This window comes from Peromyscus leucopus, chromosome 15 (genome assembly GCF_004664715.2).
Source record: "Peromyscus leucopus breed LL Stock chromosome 15, UCI_PerLeu_2.1, whole genome shotgun sequence".
In the NCBI taxonomy this organism is placed as follows: Eukaryota; Metazoa; Chordata; class Mammalia; order Rodentia; family Cricetidae; genus Peromyscus; species Peromyscus leucopus.
This window is the reverse complement of record NC_051076.1, coordinates 6,149,211-6,167,034: the sequence shown is the minus strand read 5'-3', so window position 1 is coordinate 6,167,034 and position 17,824 is coordinate 6,149,211. Positions and strand designations below refer to the sequence as shown.

Below are 17,824 nucleotides of genomic sequence, written 5' to 3'. Positions count from 1 at the left end.
TGTTTGGACTGAGTGTGATTACTCAGCCGTATGAAGTCACTCTTTGAGTGCCGTAAACTGCCACCTTCTTCCGGGATGGCCATTCCATTTGCGTTACTTCTGGCGGTACATGAAAGGTCCAGCCATTTTTCTTGTCACCTGCGTTTGGTACCCAGCACTGCCTTTCCTCTCAGATGTTTTGACATGTGTGCAGGAACATCTCCGTGTGGTTCTCTGTGCTTCCCTATGACTAATGTTCTCATTTGCTCTCTGTACCTTTACGGGGAAAGGCTGGTCATGCCTTTTCCATGTTTTCTGATCATTGTTTTCCTCTTGCTGAATTTGAGATGGTGTATTCTGTGTGCCAGGTCTTTGTTGATGATGCTGCTCTGCAGGCATCCCCTCCTGATCATGTCTGCTTTTCATCCTTGTAAAGTCCAGTGTGTCTGTTCTTCATTTATAGATTGTGGTTTTGCCATTGAGTTCAAGATCCTAAAGCTTTTTCATATATTTTCTCCTGAAATGTGGTTTTACATTTACATCTGCATCCAGTGAAGTTTGAGTTGAATTTCAGATAAGGTGTGAAGCATAGGTAAGGGTATGTTTTTTGGCCTGTGAGTATTCTCCTGCCTCGATGATACGAAAGTCACTTGGACATGTTTGTTCAGGCCTTTACCTGGATCCTCTGCTCTGTTCTGTTTTCTGTGTTTAATCTTCTGCAACAGTTGAGTCTTAAATACTGCAGCTGTAGTTATCCTGAAATCAGCTATACCCGTCCCCCGCTTTCTTCTTTACTGAGGTATAATTGATACTCAACTAATGCCCCCCCCAAAGGGGAGAGAAACAAAACCAAGAAACCTACGTGTGTTTAATGTACATAACTTGGCAAGTTTCAACTACTTCATTCTTACTGAGAATTACTTCAGGCATTCTAATGCTTTTGCCCTTCCACATAATTGTGGCATGTTTTTGAGCATATGTATCTACAAAGATTCTCGCTAGCATTTTGATAGGAACTGTGCTAAACTTAGATGTCCATTTGGGGAGAATGGCTATCTTTAGTGTGTTGAGTCTTCCAAGTTCTGAGCACAGTGCCTCCTCACTTCTTGGCTCGGTTCCATCAACATGTTGTTGTTTTCGACATTTGAGTGTGACACGTTTTTCTATATTTACACCTACGTGTTTTTTCAGCAGTTATAAATGGTAGTGTAACATTTCGGTGCTCGTGTCTGTGATACAGGGATGCGGTGACTTTCGTATGTTTCTCCTCTCTTGTTGAACTTGCTAAGTGCCCTGTTCATTCCGCAGGTTTCTCTGTGGATTCTCAGAGCAGCTCCACAGAGACCGCTGTGCTCTGTGGAAATGGGCTGGTTGGGTGGCTGCCCCTCTGATCGGGATGCCGTCCTGGTGTCCAGCTTTACTGTGGTGGTGGCACAGGGCTGAGCACGAGTCTAACCCTGGGTCTTGCCTTTTGTCATCTCAATGGGATAGCACTTGGGTTTTCCTCGTAAAGTAGGTTAGCTGTAGATCACAGGGCCTGTTCCCTGTGGGCCCCCTCCCCCCCCTGCCATCTTTCTCTTTCCTGTCTTCCTTCTCTATCCCTGTCTCCCTCCTTTTTGACGAGTTTTAGAAATTCCCTCATATTCCCATTTCCAAGGTGTTTTTTAAAGTATCATGAATGGGTATTGAATTTTATCATTCACTGATTTTTCAGGTATTGAATTAGCTTGCACTCCTGGAATATACTGCTATAGTAACTAATTTTGAATACTGCTAAGTGCTCTCTGCTGCCAGCTGTTAGGGACTTTGTATATATGTTTATGAGGGATATTTGTAGTTCTCTGTGCGGTCTGGGAATCAAGGTAACACTAATTTCACAGAATAGATTGAGAAGTATCCCTTCTGATTCTATTTTCTGCAAGAAATTGTGTAAAATTGCCGTGAATTTGTCTTTAAATTTGGAAATGTTCTCATGAAAACCACCTGGGCCTGGAGAGTTCTGCTTTGTGAGTTTTAACAGTAAGAATGTGGGTCTAAACCCCTTGGGTTTAGGCTGTGAGTTGCCACACTGTGTGTCTTTGGGATCCATTTGTTGAAGCTTCTAAGTACTGATCATCATTGCCCTTCCTTGCTGTTTTTCCTTGTCTCTGGGGTTCCCATTGATAATCTATGACTCATTCATTATCGTTTCTCTTTGCCAGTCTATGCTGTTTTTACTACATATTCTGGTGCTGGAGAGGGAACCCAGGGCCTTAATAACCGAGCTGTAGTTCACTCCCTGCCCAGCCCCGGTCCCAGGGTCCTCTCTTCCTTTGCCTTGCCTTCCATTGACTGTGTTTATGATTTCCTTCAGCTTGCTTTGCTCCAGCTGGTTCTCCACAGAGGTTCTTGGGATGAGAGGTTGATTATTGACTAGAGACCTCACTTTTATCTCTGCACCGTTCCCTTTCAGCTCTGCCTCAGCAGCATTATAGAAATGAAGGGGGAAACGCATCCATGGCACATCTCTCTCAACGAATGACGGAGCACTGAGGTAGAAAATTAGCCAGGATGGTGGAAGATGTAGGTAGCTCAGTGGTGGAGCGCTTGCATAACATTTTGAGTTTCATCCTCAGCAGCGTTCCACAAGCTCTGATGTGCTGAGTTTTTGTTCCCTTTGAAATCAACGTATTTTAAATTGTCTTTTGATATTTGTATTTGGCCCATGGATTATTAAAGAATGTGCTGTTTAGTTTTCAAGTGTTGGGATATTTTCTCGCTGTCTTTCCATGATCGATTTAAAGCGTGTGTGGGTGGAGGACAGGTGCTGTGTGGTTTTCCTTAAGTGTTTGGGGTTGTCTGATAGACAAGCATAAGGCTCTCTGGGTAATGCTCTGTGTACCTTTGAAGAGACTGGATGTTCTGCTCCTGTGGGAAGAGGGTTCTATCAGTATCAAATTCAATGGCTTCTTGGTATCATCAAATTCTATGTCCTTGGGAATTCTCTCCCTCTCTTTTCCTTCCCCCTTTCTTACTTCATACTGAGGATGGAACTCAAGGTCTTATGCCAGCGCTCCACCACTGAGCTACGTCTTCCACCATCCTTGCTAATTTTCTTCCTCGTTCTCTGTCATTCGTTGAGAGAGATGTGCCATGCATACGTTCTCCCTTCATTTCTATAAGTTTTTGCTTTGTGCACTCTGGAATTCTTTTTGGTGCGTTCACATGAGGGTCACCCTGTCTTCCTGGTGGCTTGGTTCTCTTGTAATGTGCCCTTCTCTCTGAGTTGCTGTGGTCATGCCTGTCACAGAACAGGAACCGCAGGATGATCCCAGTTGTGTTTTATCTTCGTATTACTTACTCCTCCATTCCCCGGAGGTTCTGTTGCTGAGGCTACCCACTGGATTTTTTTTTTAATCAGCTGCTGTATAGGGGGCGGGGTCTGAAGCGTCCATCTGGCTCTTCTTTGTATCTGCTCTTTCTATGCCAGGACTTCCCGTGTTTCCATTTGTTTTCAAGCGTGCCCAGGACATCTCGTGTTGGATGCTTCTGATGTCTTGGCCATTTTTGGTGCTGGTATCTATGATGAACTACTTTTCACTCAGTTTGTTATTCTTGAGGTTCTTTGTATAATGAATGGCATTTGTGGACCTGGACGTTTTGAATATTGACTTTAGATCTCTCCTAGAGCTTTGGCTTGGGGTAGCTTCCCTATAACACTTACATAGCAGAGCACAGAGCAGGCTCCTCCCAGCCTCTGTCCAGCTTGGGTCAAAGAACACTTGGTCATTCTTCCTCTGCTGACACTGAGGGATACACTATGTAGGCCAGTCTAGCTTCAAACTTGCAATGCTCCTCCGGCCTCAGCCTTCTGGCATCACCAGTATGTGCCTCTGTGTCTAGCAGGGTGCTCCTCGTTGTGAGGTGACCAGGGTGGTTCCTCCTCCCAACTCTTTGTTCTTACATTGATACCATTCTGGGCTGTGGGGAGCAGGGGTGACCTCATACTGCTGGGGTATGGTGAGGGCTCCCTCCTCTGCATGATTTACCCCTGCAGGGAGAGAGGGTGGCTGCTTCCTTGGAACTTTTGGGAAGGGAAAGCAGGCTTCCAAGAGGACTTTTGCCGCAGGGCACAGTAGTCTCTGCAGAGGACGGCTCCAGCAGTCATTGTCTCGCAGCTTCTGTCTTTGGGAGCTGCATGATGCTGGTCCTTTAGCTGGAGAAACTGGGGGCTTTTGTGTGGAGAGTGGTATTGTCTGAGTGCCCTGGTATTTCCAGGTTACTTCTTCCTTTCTAAGACCAGGCACCTAAGGTACAAAGTCAAGGGAGCATCCTACTGTGTCTTTGTTAATACTCAGTGTTTTCAGAAGCAATTCTATTTAGTTGGTTTTGTTTGCTTTATTCTTTGAGCCCTAGCTCCCCTTTTTTGGTGGGAGGGGAACAGGGTCTCACGTGTCTCAGGTTGATCTCAAACTCACTATGAAGCCAAGATGACCTTGAGCTTCTGATTTTTTTTTTTTTTTTTTTTTTTTGACTTCCTCAATCCTTCTACAGTGTTGGGATTACAGGCAGGGCCCACCACACCTGGCCTCTGTGGTGCTGAGGATCCAAGCCAGGCTTTGTACATGTTAGGGGAGCACTCTACTGACTGAGCTACCCCTCAGTCAGCCCCTAAGCCTCCTTGATTGCTCTAGTAAGAGGTCCTTTTCACAGGAAGAGAAATTCTGCCTCAAGCTCAGAAGAGCTCTGTGCACAGGTGGAGGACGGACTATATCTTACCCCCACCCCTCTTTCTCAGGAAAGGCATCAAATCAGCCCTCAGCACAGTTTGAAGTGATCCTCCGCATGTCTATGAGACTGAGCTCCAAGCAAGTAGGGCTGTGTTCTCTCTTCACTGCTGGATGCCCAGGGCCTACACCACGTTGTTCCTGGGCAGAACAATAAATATATAAATGCTGGTTGAATAAAGTTGCTTAACTCTCCTGCTCAGCGTCTTGCTTGTCACATATGAAATTGTCTAGAGAGAAAGAAACAAACAAGGTTGTGTTTAGAAATGAGCAAGACAATAAATGCAGTTGAAGTATTTAGCACACTGCTCAGCTTACAGTCAGCCAGACGACAGGCTGCCATCCTTTCGGTATGAGCACTCCCGTTACCATGCTCACATAAATTCTCCCGTTCTCCTTCAGCATCTGTTATCGTGGCTAATGATCTGTTCGAAGAGTTGTGAGCATTTGTCGTCGGCAGATACCGACTGGTAAGATGCCTCTGTTAAACCCTAACCCTGTCTCTCTTGGTCATGTTTTTCTGGACAGGTCCTGCAGCTGGGCTCAGACATCCTTCCCCAGTACAAGCAAGAGGCACCAAAGACACCCCCTCACATCATCTTACACTACTGTGTCTTTAAGACCACGTGGGATTGGATCATCTTGATCTTGACCTTCTACACAGCCATCCTGGTCCCTTACAACGTCTCCTTTAAAACCAGACAGAATAACGTGGCCTGGCTGGTGGTGGACAGCATCGTGGACGTCATCTTTCTGGTGGACATTGTTCTGAATTTTCATACCACCTTTGTCGGGCCAGCGGGGGAAGTGATCTCTGACCCCAAACTTATCCGCATGAACTACCTGAAGACATGGTTTGTGATCGACCTTCTGTCCTGTTTGCCCTATGACGTCATCAACGCCTTTGAGAACGTGGATGAGGTTAGTGCCTTTATGGGTGATCCAGGGAAGATTGGTTTTGCCGATCAGATTCCGCCGCCCCTGGAGGGGAGAGAGAGTCAGGTACATCCCTCAACTCTTGGACCTTGTTGTCATGTCTTTAAAGCTGAATGAAATGCGGGCGGTCAGCACCAGAGTCACCGAGTGGGTGGGAGGCAGCATGAGCGATGACCACAGCAGAGGGAGCATGTGCCATGGATACCCTGCCTGCCGTTCCTGTCCTTTGGAGGCCCAGAGGCCCTGCATGTCAGTGAGCGGGTGCGGAAGAGACGAAGGCTCACTCTTCCTCCGTGTGGAGTGCAGCTGCTGGCTCAGGGAGGGGAGGCTGCAGAAGCAGCCATGCATGGTCGCTGCACCAGGGAGCCTCCCCTTTGGCATTCAACTTCTGGATGTATACCTGCTGGACATTCTGAGGGTGGGGCCTTCTCTTATCTGCACCCGACGCCAGCTGTGCCATAGGCTGTTAACTTGTGGTGACCCATGCGTTTCCTCTTGTTCTGTTTTCTGGGTGAATATTGCAATGAGTTTGGAGGTGACTGTTTGCTGGGCTTCTCAGGGACATGCTGGGGTCGAGTGTGGTAGGTGTAGGGTCTGTTGCTTTGGAATCTTAGTCTTGTAAACACTCTGCAACCATGTTGGGATTAGGATGCGCTCAGGTAGATGCTGAATGGGTACTTATGGCAGGAAGGGACCCTGGGCCGGTTAGGAGCGAAGACCTTCTTTGAAAAGACGAGGATGCCAATCCCTTTGAGAGCAGATGTAGATCCCTATGCAGCTGGTGCTCAGTGGGAAGTTCTCCTCCATTCTGGATTAAGATAAGGCGACTTGCTTGATAAGCCAGTGTGTTCAGCACTGGGATTTCACTGTCTTATATGACAGAGAGGTCAGGAGGATTGACTGTGGGCATCTAGGTAGCCATCTGGGGGCTGGGCTGAGACATGACATGCCCTCTAGGGAAGGAGGAAGCCCTGGCTGATGGCATCCCTGTGCCTCTGTATTTGCTGAGGACACCAGCTGCTTCCTGCAGGGAAACCAAACGGCCATGTTACTCTTTAGCTGAGGGGTAGCTTTCCTACCAAATGCTGCCAAAGTTAGAGTACAGAGGACAGAGCTTGGATGCGCACATGCGTTAGATCCAGAACAGCCCCTGCTCTGTTGGTGTGCTATGTTTTAAAATACTTTATTGTTTTTGAAACAGGGTCTTGTGTTATAACTGTAATTAATGAGGCAATTCCACGTAATTTATCTGGTAATGAAGAGAGGTTTATTTCTGGGGTAGCTTACAGCCAATAGGGGTTGGTTACAGGATCCGGGAGAGATGAGGTACTATCCAGCAGAGAAATCTGGTTTGGTCTACCATCCAGGTTCCAGGACCATGAGGTATCCAGAAGAGGCAAGCACATCAGCACCTCGAGTCTTAGGAGGATCCCTCTCAGCCATACCCCAGGGGCAGGTCATAGGCAGGTGTGGCAGTTACCTGCTCTTACACTAGGGGCAGTGTTTCAAGGTCAAAGCTAGAACAGTTACCTACTACATTGTGTAGTTAACCTGATACTTGTAATGTAGCTGGCTTTAAACTTATAATCCCCTGCGTCAGCCTTCTCAGTGCTGGTATCACAGGTGTGTGCAAGCATTTCAAGGGCTAATTCCTGGATGGCTTCTGAGTTTTGCCAGAAGATTACATGAGTCTGGACAGACCACTTGCAAGCTCAGAATCACCTCTGAAGAGGTTGTTGGCACTCTTCAGTGTGAGTTGCAGAGCATATTGGGAGGTGTTTTTAAATCTGGTTTTATCATGGAATATTTTGTTTACTCCATCTATGTTGATTGAGAGTTTTGCTGGGTATAATAGTCTGGGTTGGCATCCATGGTCTCTTAGTATCTGCATAACATCTGTCCAGGACCTTCTGGCTTTTAGAGTCTCCATTGAGAAGTCAGGTGTTATTCTTATCGGTCTGCCTTTATATGTTATTGGCCTTTTTCTTTTGCAGCTCTTAATATTTTTTCTTAATATTCTGTATGTTTAGTGGTTTGATTATTATGTGGCAAGGGGACTTTTTTTTGGATCCAGTCTATTTGGTGTTCTGTAACCTTCTTGTAACTTTATAGGCATTTCCTTCCTTAAGTTGGGAAAGTTTTCTTCTATGATTTTGTTGAATATATTTTCTGTGCCTTTGAGTTGGTACTCTTCTTCTTCTATCCCTATTATTCTTAGGTTTGGTCTTTTCATGGTGTCCCAAATTTCTTGGATATTTTGGGTCATGACTTTGTTGGTTTTAGTGTTTTCTTTGACTGATGAATCTATTTCTTCTACTGTATCTTCGACGCCAGAGATCTACTCTTCCATCTCTTGCATTCTGTTGGTTATACTTGCATCTGTAGTTCCTGTTTGTTTACTCAGATTTTCCACTTCCAGCATTACCTCAGTTTGTGTCTTCTTTATTGACTCCATTTCAGTTTTGAAATCTTGAACTGTTTCCCTTACTTGTTTAATTGCTTTCTTGGGATTTACTGATTTCTTCCGATTTTTTGTTTGACTTTTCCTCGATTTCTTTAAGGGAATTTTTTATTTCCTCTTTTAAGATCTCTAATATCAGGGCCGGGCGTTGGTGGCGCACGCCTTTAATCCCCAGCACTCGGGAGGCAGAGCCAGGCGGATCTCTGTGAGTTCGAGGCCAGCCTGGGCTACCAAGTGAGCTCCAGGAAAGGCGCAAAGCTACACAGAGAAACCCCTGTCTCGGGAAAAAAAAAAATCTCTAATATCTTCTTAAAGTCATTTTTATGGTAGATATCTTCTGTTTCTTCTGTCTTGGGATGTCCAGGTCTTGCTAATGTCAGTTCTGATGGAGCCTTGTTGGTTTTTATGTTGTTGACTGTATTTTTGCACTGGCATCTACCCATCTCTTTCTCCACTTGGTGCAAGCAGTGTCTGTGTCTGAGAGAGCCTCTCTTGGTCTGATTGATACTCTTGATCCAGTGGGAGCTCTTGGTCTAGTCGATGCTGATGGACTTTTTGTCTTAGGGAGCAGCTCTTAGTCCAACTGGCCCTGGTGGGCTCTGTCTCAAGGAGTAACTGCAGTCTTACCGTGTGGTAGATGGCGGTAGTCTGACCTGCCTGCAGGATGTCTGCCTGCCAACTGGCCTCTTATTCCAGTTGGGTGCTAGCAGGCTCTGTCTCAGCGAACAGTTGCAGTCTCGGAGGGTGGGTGGGGTTTGGGGGAGGTGGGGCTTGGGTTACAGGGTCTGATGGGGGATGGTGGTGGTCTGTCCTGTGTGCAGGAGGTCTGCCTGCCAACTGGCCTGAAACTCTTAGTCTAGTCGGGTGCTGGCAGGCTCTGTCTCAGGGAACATTTGCAGTCTCCAGGAGGTGTTTTTCTGTGCAAAAGCATCTTCAAAAAATTTTGTGTCATTGGCTTGGATAATTCAAATGAATTATTATAATCTAAAAGAGCATTTCATATACACATGGAAAATTAAATTTTATATTACAGTGAGCAAATAATCCAACACTTGAGGGGCTGTGAGAGCTCCATAAGCAAGAGTGTTTGTGAAAGCAAGAGGCCCCGAGTTCAAATCCTACCACACAGATGAAAAAAAAGCGGGGTGTAACTGCATGCCTTTAGCCTCATTGCTGGGAGTGCAGACATGCGAATCCTGGAGCTTGCTGGCCAGCCAGCCTTGTGGGAACTGGGCTTTGGTTTCAGTGAGAGATCCTGTCTTAAAACATAAGGTGGAGAGTGAGAGAGTAAGATACTAGATGTCTTCCTCTGACTTCTGTGTGCTGTGAACACATGTGTACATTCACACATACACATATACACCATACGTACATGTACATATATATATATACACACACAAATGCATACCATATATACATTGTCCATACATACATACACAAACACATACATATATATACCATACACATACCATACACACATATACACACACATACATATATACAATACACACACCATACACACATACACACACATACATATAAATACACACACTTGCACATACTTGCGCGCGTGTGCGCGCACACACACACACACACACACACACAGCGCTACTTAGGTTAGTAAAATAAGCCATGTGCTATTTATAGCAGTGCTGCTGGAATTTTGCAGCTAATGGAACAGGTCTTCAGCTTCCATGGGTTCACAACAGGATCTGGTAAAGCTGCAAACACGTATGGAATTGTGGCTCCATAGCCTGGAGGCTAACAGGACAGAGAGCTTGTCCTCAGGCTCTGTGTGTGCTGCGTTGGAAAGTCTTCAATTCCGAGCACCCAGTGATGGCCTCTGATTTCCGGGTTTGTGGGATGGATTGGTGATAAGAAAGGTGTAGCTAGAGTTTTCTTGCCTTGCCCACAGTCAAGACAAATCTTTGTCACCAGCCAGTCCCACAGCCACCTCAGACCCAACCAAGTAAACACAGAGACTTATATTGCTTACAAACTGTATGGCCGTGGCAAGCTTCTTGCTAACTGTTCTTATAGCTTAAATTAATCCATTTCCATAAATCTATACCTTGCCACGTGGCTCGTGGCTTACTGGCATCTTCACATGCTGCTTGTCCTGGTGGCGGCTGGCAGTGACTCTCTCTGCCTTCCTCTTCCAATTCTCCTCTCTGTTAGTCCCGCCTATACTTCCTGCCTGGCCACTGGCCAATCAGTGTTTTATTTAATGACCAATCAGAGCAATTTGACATACAGACCCTCCCACAGCAGACAGAAAGGTGTCTGTTGTCTGTAGCTTTGTGTTGGCAAAGGGCTTGGAGCCAGCGCTCTTACCAACTCATGACCACAAGTAGTAGTTCCTGGCTGAAGGGTCCCGTCAGGGCACATTTTTAAAGCTTTGGATGACTGTTGAAAGTATGCCTTTCACACCAGCTGTGATGCGAGGAGGCTGGGGCTTGGGTCCCAGGTCCTCCTGGTGTCGGTCACAGCTGCAGCCTGGTCCCTGCCACCCTGAGTTCCCTACCATCTCCAAGCCCAGTTTTTCTGGGCTGTAAGTCAGTTCTGCATTGGTCTCACCTCCAGAAGCCCCGCCTCTGCCCTTTGACCCGCAGTGCCATGGAGAGTGAAGGAGGCAGGGCATTTAGCAGATGATGAATGGAGGTCAGAGATGGAAAGGCCCTCCTGAGCTCACAGGTAAGAAGCACAGGGGCCTGCTCCACCGGTGATCTCAGATCACCCGCTCACAGAACTGCCGACGCCCCTCCTGCCCTCCCTCTGTTCTTCCCGATGACAGAGCTGATGAAGCAGGGGCACCCCACACTGACTTCTAACGTGTGTGGCTGCCCCTTGGCTTGTAAAAGATGGAGGAGAAGCTGGGCATTGGGTATAGTGGGTATGGTGGTGGGAAGGAGGCAGTTGTGATATTTATCTGATGCCCAAGGAGAAGCAGACACACTGGTCCCCAAGGCCGCCCTTTTGGGAAAAGCTACCATTAACATAATGGGAGGGAAGGGCTGGACCCGTGGTGGGTAGAGGAGGTTGGGGGGCCATGAGGGACATCCCACTACTTGAGTTAGTCTTGGGGAGAGTGGGGTGAAGTCCATTTAGGTAGTGCTCTGATTAATGGCTTGGTGGCTCCCACTCCATACCCGCTCTCACCTTACCTGTGGCTGAGTCTGTAGCGTTACTGACTTAAGGCTGTAATCACCCTCTGGTCTAGATTCTTATTCTGGGAGAGTGTAGAAGAAGGAAGAAACTACTGACTTGTCATTAAAAAAAAAGTTCATGGCGTTTAATTAATTGTCCCTGGTGTCCTATCTGTTATGCTAGTGGGCTGTGTGGCGGTGGAGACCACCAAAGAAGAGGACATGGCTGCAGTGTCTTTGCTGTGTGTGTGTGTGTGTGTGTGTGCGCGCGTGCGTGTGCGTGTGCGTGTGCGTGTGTGTGTGTGTGTATGTGCGTGTGTGTGCGTGTGCGTGTGTGTGTGTGTGTGTGTGTGTGTTGGTGGTGGTGGTGGTGGCAGGGAGTCTTGGAGGGAAGAGATTGGACCCAGCTCAGGTCTGGCTCGAGAAGGAGCTGGACAGAATCACTAGTGCCTGTGGTCTTGAATCCAGCTTGTGGATATCACCCTCTTGGTGGTTTAAGCCGAAAAATGACCCCTTTGTTTCAACTTGCTTCGCTTATGTAGATGGCCTCCACTTACGTCATTCTCCGTCTGTGGGTGATCATCTGCTCGGGAGGCTGCTTGGGAATATGTCTGCACATTAGTTCAGTGGGCTAGAGGACAGAAGGTCTGGAAACTGGGTGAGCCGGAGCTTGGAAAGGGCATGTTGGAGCCCTTGGCAGATTGTTGGCCTGGCATGCTTCCTGGATTAAACTGGGGTTGTGAGGGTCGAAGCTTTCCCTCTCCTAAGAAAACCTTGGTGCACATTTGCTCTTGCAGTGTGGAAGTGTAGAGGGGAGGAAGGGGAAGGCTGTGCGTCTCTGGGTCACTGTTTCAGTGTGCTGGCCAGAGGCATCACCTTTCTCCTTGGCTAGGTACCAGACAGCAGCCCAAGCAGCTGGTGCCAGCGGTGAGCTGATAGTCATCCTGAGTGAGGCAAGCTGATGGTGGTGGCTTCTGTTATCTTCTAACAGCCCAAAATGCTTTGCTCTGGGTGTGTGTGTGTGTGTGTGTAAAGAAACAGCTGAGGTGTGGGAGGAGGGTGATTTACCACCCGGTGTGACCCTGCACCTGTCACTCTGCCTCCTTGGACTTGGTCTGCCCGACTCTGCAGAGCTGGTGCTGTCCCTGTCTTGTAAGTAGGGAGAGAGGCAGTCTGTCCTTTTCCCTGGTTCCTGCTGCCTTGAGGTGATGAGATTGGCCTGTGGGCTCCCTACTCCTAAGCCTCTGCTTTCTCTGCCTCGCTGGAGGGTTGGGTGGCCACGAAGACCACGTTTTAGTTCCTAGACCCTTGTTAGCTTCTATCACTGTAAATCGCTGCTGCCTGGAAACCACGCTAGGTCAGCTTTCTGCTGTTAAAGATGCTGGCTACAGTGTGCCGTGCTGGTGCAGGGCTAGGGCAGGGGATAGTGAGTCCAAGGCAAGCCTTGGATACACAGTAAAACCTTGCCTCAAAAACAAAACAAACAAACACATCCAAAACCAAACACACACACAAAAAACAAACAAACAAACAACAACAACAACAAAGAAGTCTGGCTTTGTGTTGGAGGTCTCCAATCTCAGCTACTCTGGAGGTTGAAGCAGAAAGACCATGAGTTTGAGACTAGCCTATATTGTGTAGCCTATATAGTGAGACCTAGGTCAGCCTCACCCCTTCCCTCACTCAGATTGTTTCCTGCCCACCCTGCCCACCCCGGGTTTTGCCGTACCTCAGGCGCTGTGAAGGCCCCAGCCCCTCCAGTCTTCCCTGAGTCTCTCCTTGAATCATATCCCCTCTGCAGTTCTCCCACCCTCAGACAGCATGTCTGCTTTGGTTCTCAGTTTTGCCGACGTAATTGGGTAGCAGAAATCCTTTGTACAGACGTGAAAGGTACAGAGGCCAAGGAAAGCGGAACAGACTCATGAACACTGCAGTATGAGTTAGTGTCTGTCCTTGTGCCTCCAGTCACGGTGACCTGCCTGAAGGGTCACTGATGTATACCAAGGAGCTACTACTGTAGGCTGCTGAAATGAGTCTGTCTGCACCCATGGGTCTCACCTCCGCCCTGCTGTCCATGTGCAGGGGACCCAGAGGAGGAGGAGATTCCAGGGCAGAGTCTGCACTGATCCCGGCTGAAATGACCAGCACTCCTCAGTGGTGGTTTCCAAAAGTTGCTGTTACTAGGAAAATTGTGGTCTAAGCCTATCATGGAATATTTCAACAAGAAAGAGATAGCTCAACATGGAAATATGTGGAGGAAACTTAGGCACATATTGCTAAATGAAAGAAATCTACATTCTCTCAGATCCCAGTGTTAGGAATTTCGAAAGAACAGAAGTGTGGTGAGAGGAGAGAGGAGCTGGCCAGGAATTTAGAGGGAAGGGGGAATAGGCAAAGAGGAGGTACAGGGCAGAGAGGTGACGCTGTGTGACATTGGGGGGGTCACATGTCTCCCAGCACTAGTCTGAACCACACACTGTGCTAGAGAGACACCAGCTGTGGACCTCTGCTAATCCTAAGTGCCAGCATTGACTCAGTGGTTACATTGTGCTGGACCCGTGCAAGACATTAACGACAGCTGGCTCCATGCACTTAGAGCTCCACTCTGCTACAAGTGCTCTAAAATAATGCCTGTAATTAAAAACAAAATACCCCTGTGGTGATATTTTGTTTTACTCATTAATAAATAAAATTTGCCTGAAGATCAGAGGACAGAATCAGCCACTAGATTAAACATAGAGGTCATGCAGCGGTGGCACACACCTTTAATCTTAGCACTTGGGAGGCAGAGATCCATGTGGATCTCTGAGAGTTCAAGGCCACCCTGGACTACATGAGATTAATCCAGTTTAAACTAGAAACAGAGCCAGGCAGTGGTGGTCACACATCTTTAATCCCAGCACTAGGAAGGTTGAGATGGGAAGTGAAATGGCTGGGCAGAGAAAGGCATGTAAGGCGGAGGAGACAGGGACTCAAGGCCTTTTGGCTGAGGACTCAGGCATTCAGTGTGAGGATTCGTGGAGACAGGATCTTTCCTTTTTGGTTGAGGAGTTGGCGGGGTGAGAAGTGGCTGTGACTTGTTTCCTCTGATCTTTCAGCATCTACCCCGTTATCTGACTCCAAGTTTTTATTCTAGGACCATTTAGGATTCACGCAGCAGACCCCCATTGCTGTGATAGGATGCAGGGTTGGCCCGTGTTGCTGCAGTTCAGAAAGAAAAGCCCAGATGTCCACTTACACCTGCTTTCTCTGGGCAGCAGAGGAATGAGTGTCTACTGAAAAGAAAGGGCAGGTGAGGGCTAGGAACCAGCCACAAATGGATGCCACAGTGCCCACCTGCCTCATGTGTGTCCAGAGTCTGTGGTGAGGAAAATTGGAGAGTAAGCTGAGAGGAACCGAGAGGTGTGGTTGTTCCCGGAGGAGAGACCATGGGCCAGGTCTTGGCGCTGCCACCAGCCCCATTATCACCAGCCAGCCCTGTGCACTTGCCAGTCACTGAATCACACACACACACACACAGACACACACACAGACACAGACAGACACACACAGACACACACAGACAGACACACACAGAGACAGACAGAGACAGACAGACAGACAGACAGACAGACACAGACACACAGACACAGACAGACACAGACACACACACAGACAGACAGACACACAGACACAGACACACACACACACACAGACACACACAGAGACAGAGACAGAGACAGACACACAGACAGACAGACAGACACACAGACAGACAGAGACAGAGACAGACAGACAGACAGACACACACACACACAGACAGACAGAGACAGACAGACAGACAGACAGACACACACACACACACACACACACACACACACACACACACAGGCTGCTCTGGCCCCTCAGTTCCAAGAGATGCCCACCAACTCGAAGTGAGCATTGGGAAGCAGGCTGGAGAGGTTAGCAACACCCTGGCTGCCCCCGGAGCACCAGCATTTCTAGGACTTTCTCGTGGGTGTATGGACTCAGCAGTTTTGCTCTTGGTCCTGCTTGTGGAAGGAAGGACAGCAGGAGGGACAAACAGCTTCTTCAACAGGGGCTCCAGTGGAAGTACCGGGTTCAGGTGCTGTGCTTGGCACAGGGCCTATGAAGTGATCCCGTTTGATAGGAGGCATTGAGAGACATACTGCTCTGTGGCCTGGAGTCTCTCCTCTCCTCCCACCCCCCTTCCCAGGCTCATTTTTGACCAGCCCACATCCTAGTACTCTTTCCATTTTCCACCACGACCTCGGGCTCTGCCTCCTTCTCTGTGCCTGTGCCTGTGGGGTTTGTACGCTTGTGAAGGGTCAAGCTGCATTTCCCAGCCCACATGGGTGTGTATAGCTAGCTGACCTGGCCCATCTCTTTGAAGTGCCAACCTTTCTTCATTCATCTTCAGTCTAACTTTCTACCTGCCACTCATCTATACAGGTGTGGATCTCCATATACCACATGTCTCTGTAAACATGGACCTCTACCAGTCACACATCTGTATAGGCATGGATTTTCACTTGTTACACATCTGTACAGGCATAAATCTCCACCTGTCACACATCTGTATAGACATGGATCTCCACGTGTCACACTTCTCTGCAGGCATGGATCTACCTGTCACACGTCCATACAGGCATAGATCCCTTCCTACCACACAACTGTATAGGCATGGATCACACCTGTCTCGTGTCTATGCAGGGACATATTTTCTGGACTCAGTTTAATCACTGATTTCTTCATATGTATACAATCTATTTACATTTCTTCTGTATAAGCAGCCTGTTGTGGTTTGCTGGAGTTTTGTAATGAGTTTTAACATTGCCTCTGTTTCTTAAATGGACAGAATTTACCAGCAAGGCAGTTAGAGCTGGAATTTTCTATTTTTAGATTTTAAAAAGTGTGGAGAGAGAGAGAGAGAGAGAGAGAGAGAGAGAGAGAGAGAGAGAGAGAGAGAGAGAGAGAATTTGAGTGCCACACGCCACAGTGCAGAAATCTGGGGATCAAACTAAGGCCGTCAGGCTTGGCGACAAATGTCGCTGGCCCTTATTTTGAGAGATTTTTGAATTATGGACTTAATGCATTTAACAATCAATGACCAATTCAAATTTCTGTTTTGCTCTTGAACTTGGCGATGCTTTTCCTTTTGCTCTTTGTCTCTTTCCTTCCTGTTTTCATACCTATGTCCAAGGACTTTCTCCCTGTATTGTTAATGATTTTTTAACAAATACATTTGTTTTAGAATTTAAATTTTATATATTTTGGGTTATCTGAACCTTTTAACATTGTGAAATGTATCTGTCTGGTAGTTTTTATTTAAAGCTGTACCAGTATTTTTTAGTGCTTATGTGCTGTGTGTTCCTGTCTCGTAACATGAACCTTTGCTGTATTCTGCTAGAGTCCAACTCAGTGTATTTTTATTTATTTGATTAATCTGTTATTATTATCATCCTTTAATGCCTATGGGTGTTTTGCCTGCATGTATGTCTGGGCACCACTTGGTGTCTGGTGCTTGCAGAGGCTGGAAGAGAGCATTGGAACCCCTGGAACTAGAGATACAGACACTTATGACCAGCATGTAGGTGCTGGGAACTGAATCCTGGTCCTCCAGAAGAGCAGCGAGTGCTCTTAACTGCTGAGCTAGCTCTTTACCTCTCCAGCTACACTGATCTTTTTAAAAAAGCAAACAGCAACAAATCAATGAGAAACGCCTGCCTTTCACCCAGAGCATGCAGCCACCACGTCTGTGTATCCAGTATGATGTTTCAGCTTCTGTCTTCCATCCTGCTACGGCTCTCATTTGTTCTACATCCCCCACTTCCCTTATTTTGTGGAATTTCTTTGTATTCTTCTCATTAATCTTTTAATTTTCTTTTATTCTTTTAGTACCACTCTGAACATTCACTTTTCAGCTCCTACTGTGAATTAGTGTTGACACCTTTTCCCAAGTGTTACAAGGACCTTAGGATATTGAGATGCCTCCCTGTCTGATTATGTGCTGTTGATGTCACGTGCGTGTCTGTTGTTTTATGCAGCACACTTGCCATTGTACCTGCTACCTTCTCTCTTGCCCTCCTCCCTTGGCTGTCTTCCTACTTCTCTGAGGTAAGCCTCCCGTCCTACTTTGGGAATGCCTGTTAGTACCGGTGAGTCTGCTGTTGAGTTCTCTCGTGTTCTGTTTGTCTGAAACATCTTTATTCTCTTTTAATTCTGTAAGATGTTTGCACTGTTTATTGGATTCTAGCCTGCTGTTTGGAAATACGCTTCTCAGTCTCTGCTTCTGTTGTTAAGAGAATTCAGCCCTTGTTTGGTTGTAAGGACCGCCCCCCCCCACCATGTGCTTCTTATGAATCTGTTTTCCTCCGTATCCTTTAGGGTAACATGCTTGGGATTGGCCACATCTGTCAGGGACCTGCAGTTTACACAGATGCCAGTCAAGAATAATGAAGCAGCAAGGGACAGCGTGGAGTCTGGATAGGGTCTGGGGTCAGGGGCCTTGCTGGCCTTCGCATGGAGTGGAGCCA

At 47.3% G+C, this 17,824-nt stretch overlaps 1 protein-coding gene across 2 annotated transcripts in view; it reads left to right on the top strand.

Moving 5' to 3' along the window:
- Kcnh1 (potassium voltage-gated channel subfamily H member 1) overlaps positions 1 to 17,824 on the top strand; it is a 308,472-nt gene that overhangs the window by 76,664 nt on the left and 213,984 nt on the right. Inside the window, exon 6 of one of the 2 annotated variants that reach the window (XM_028882842.2) lies at positions 5,274 to 5,666. In XM_028882842.2, coding sequence (XP_028738675.1) covers positions 5,274 to 5,666 — 393 coding nt within the window. Of the gene's footprint in view, positions 1 to 5,273; positions 5,748 to 17,824 lie in introns of both variants that reach the window. The other variant, XM_028882841.2, reaches the window with a different exon arrangement.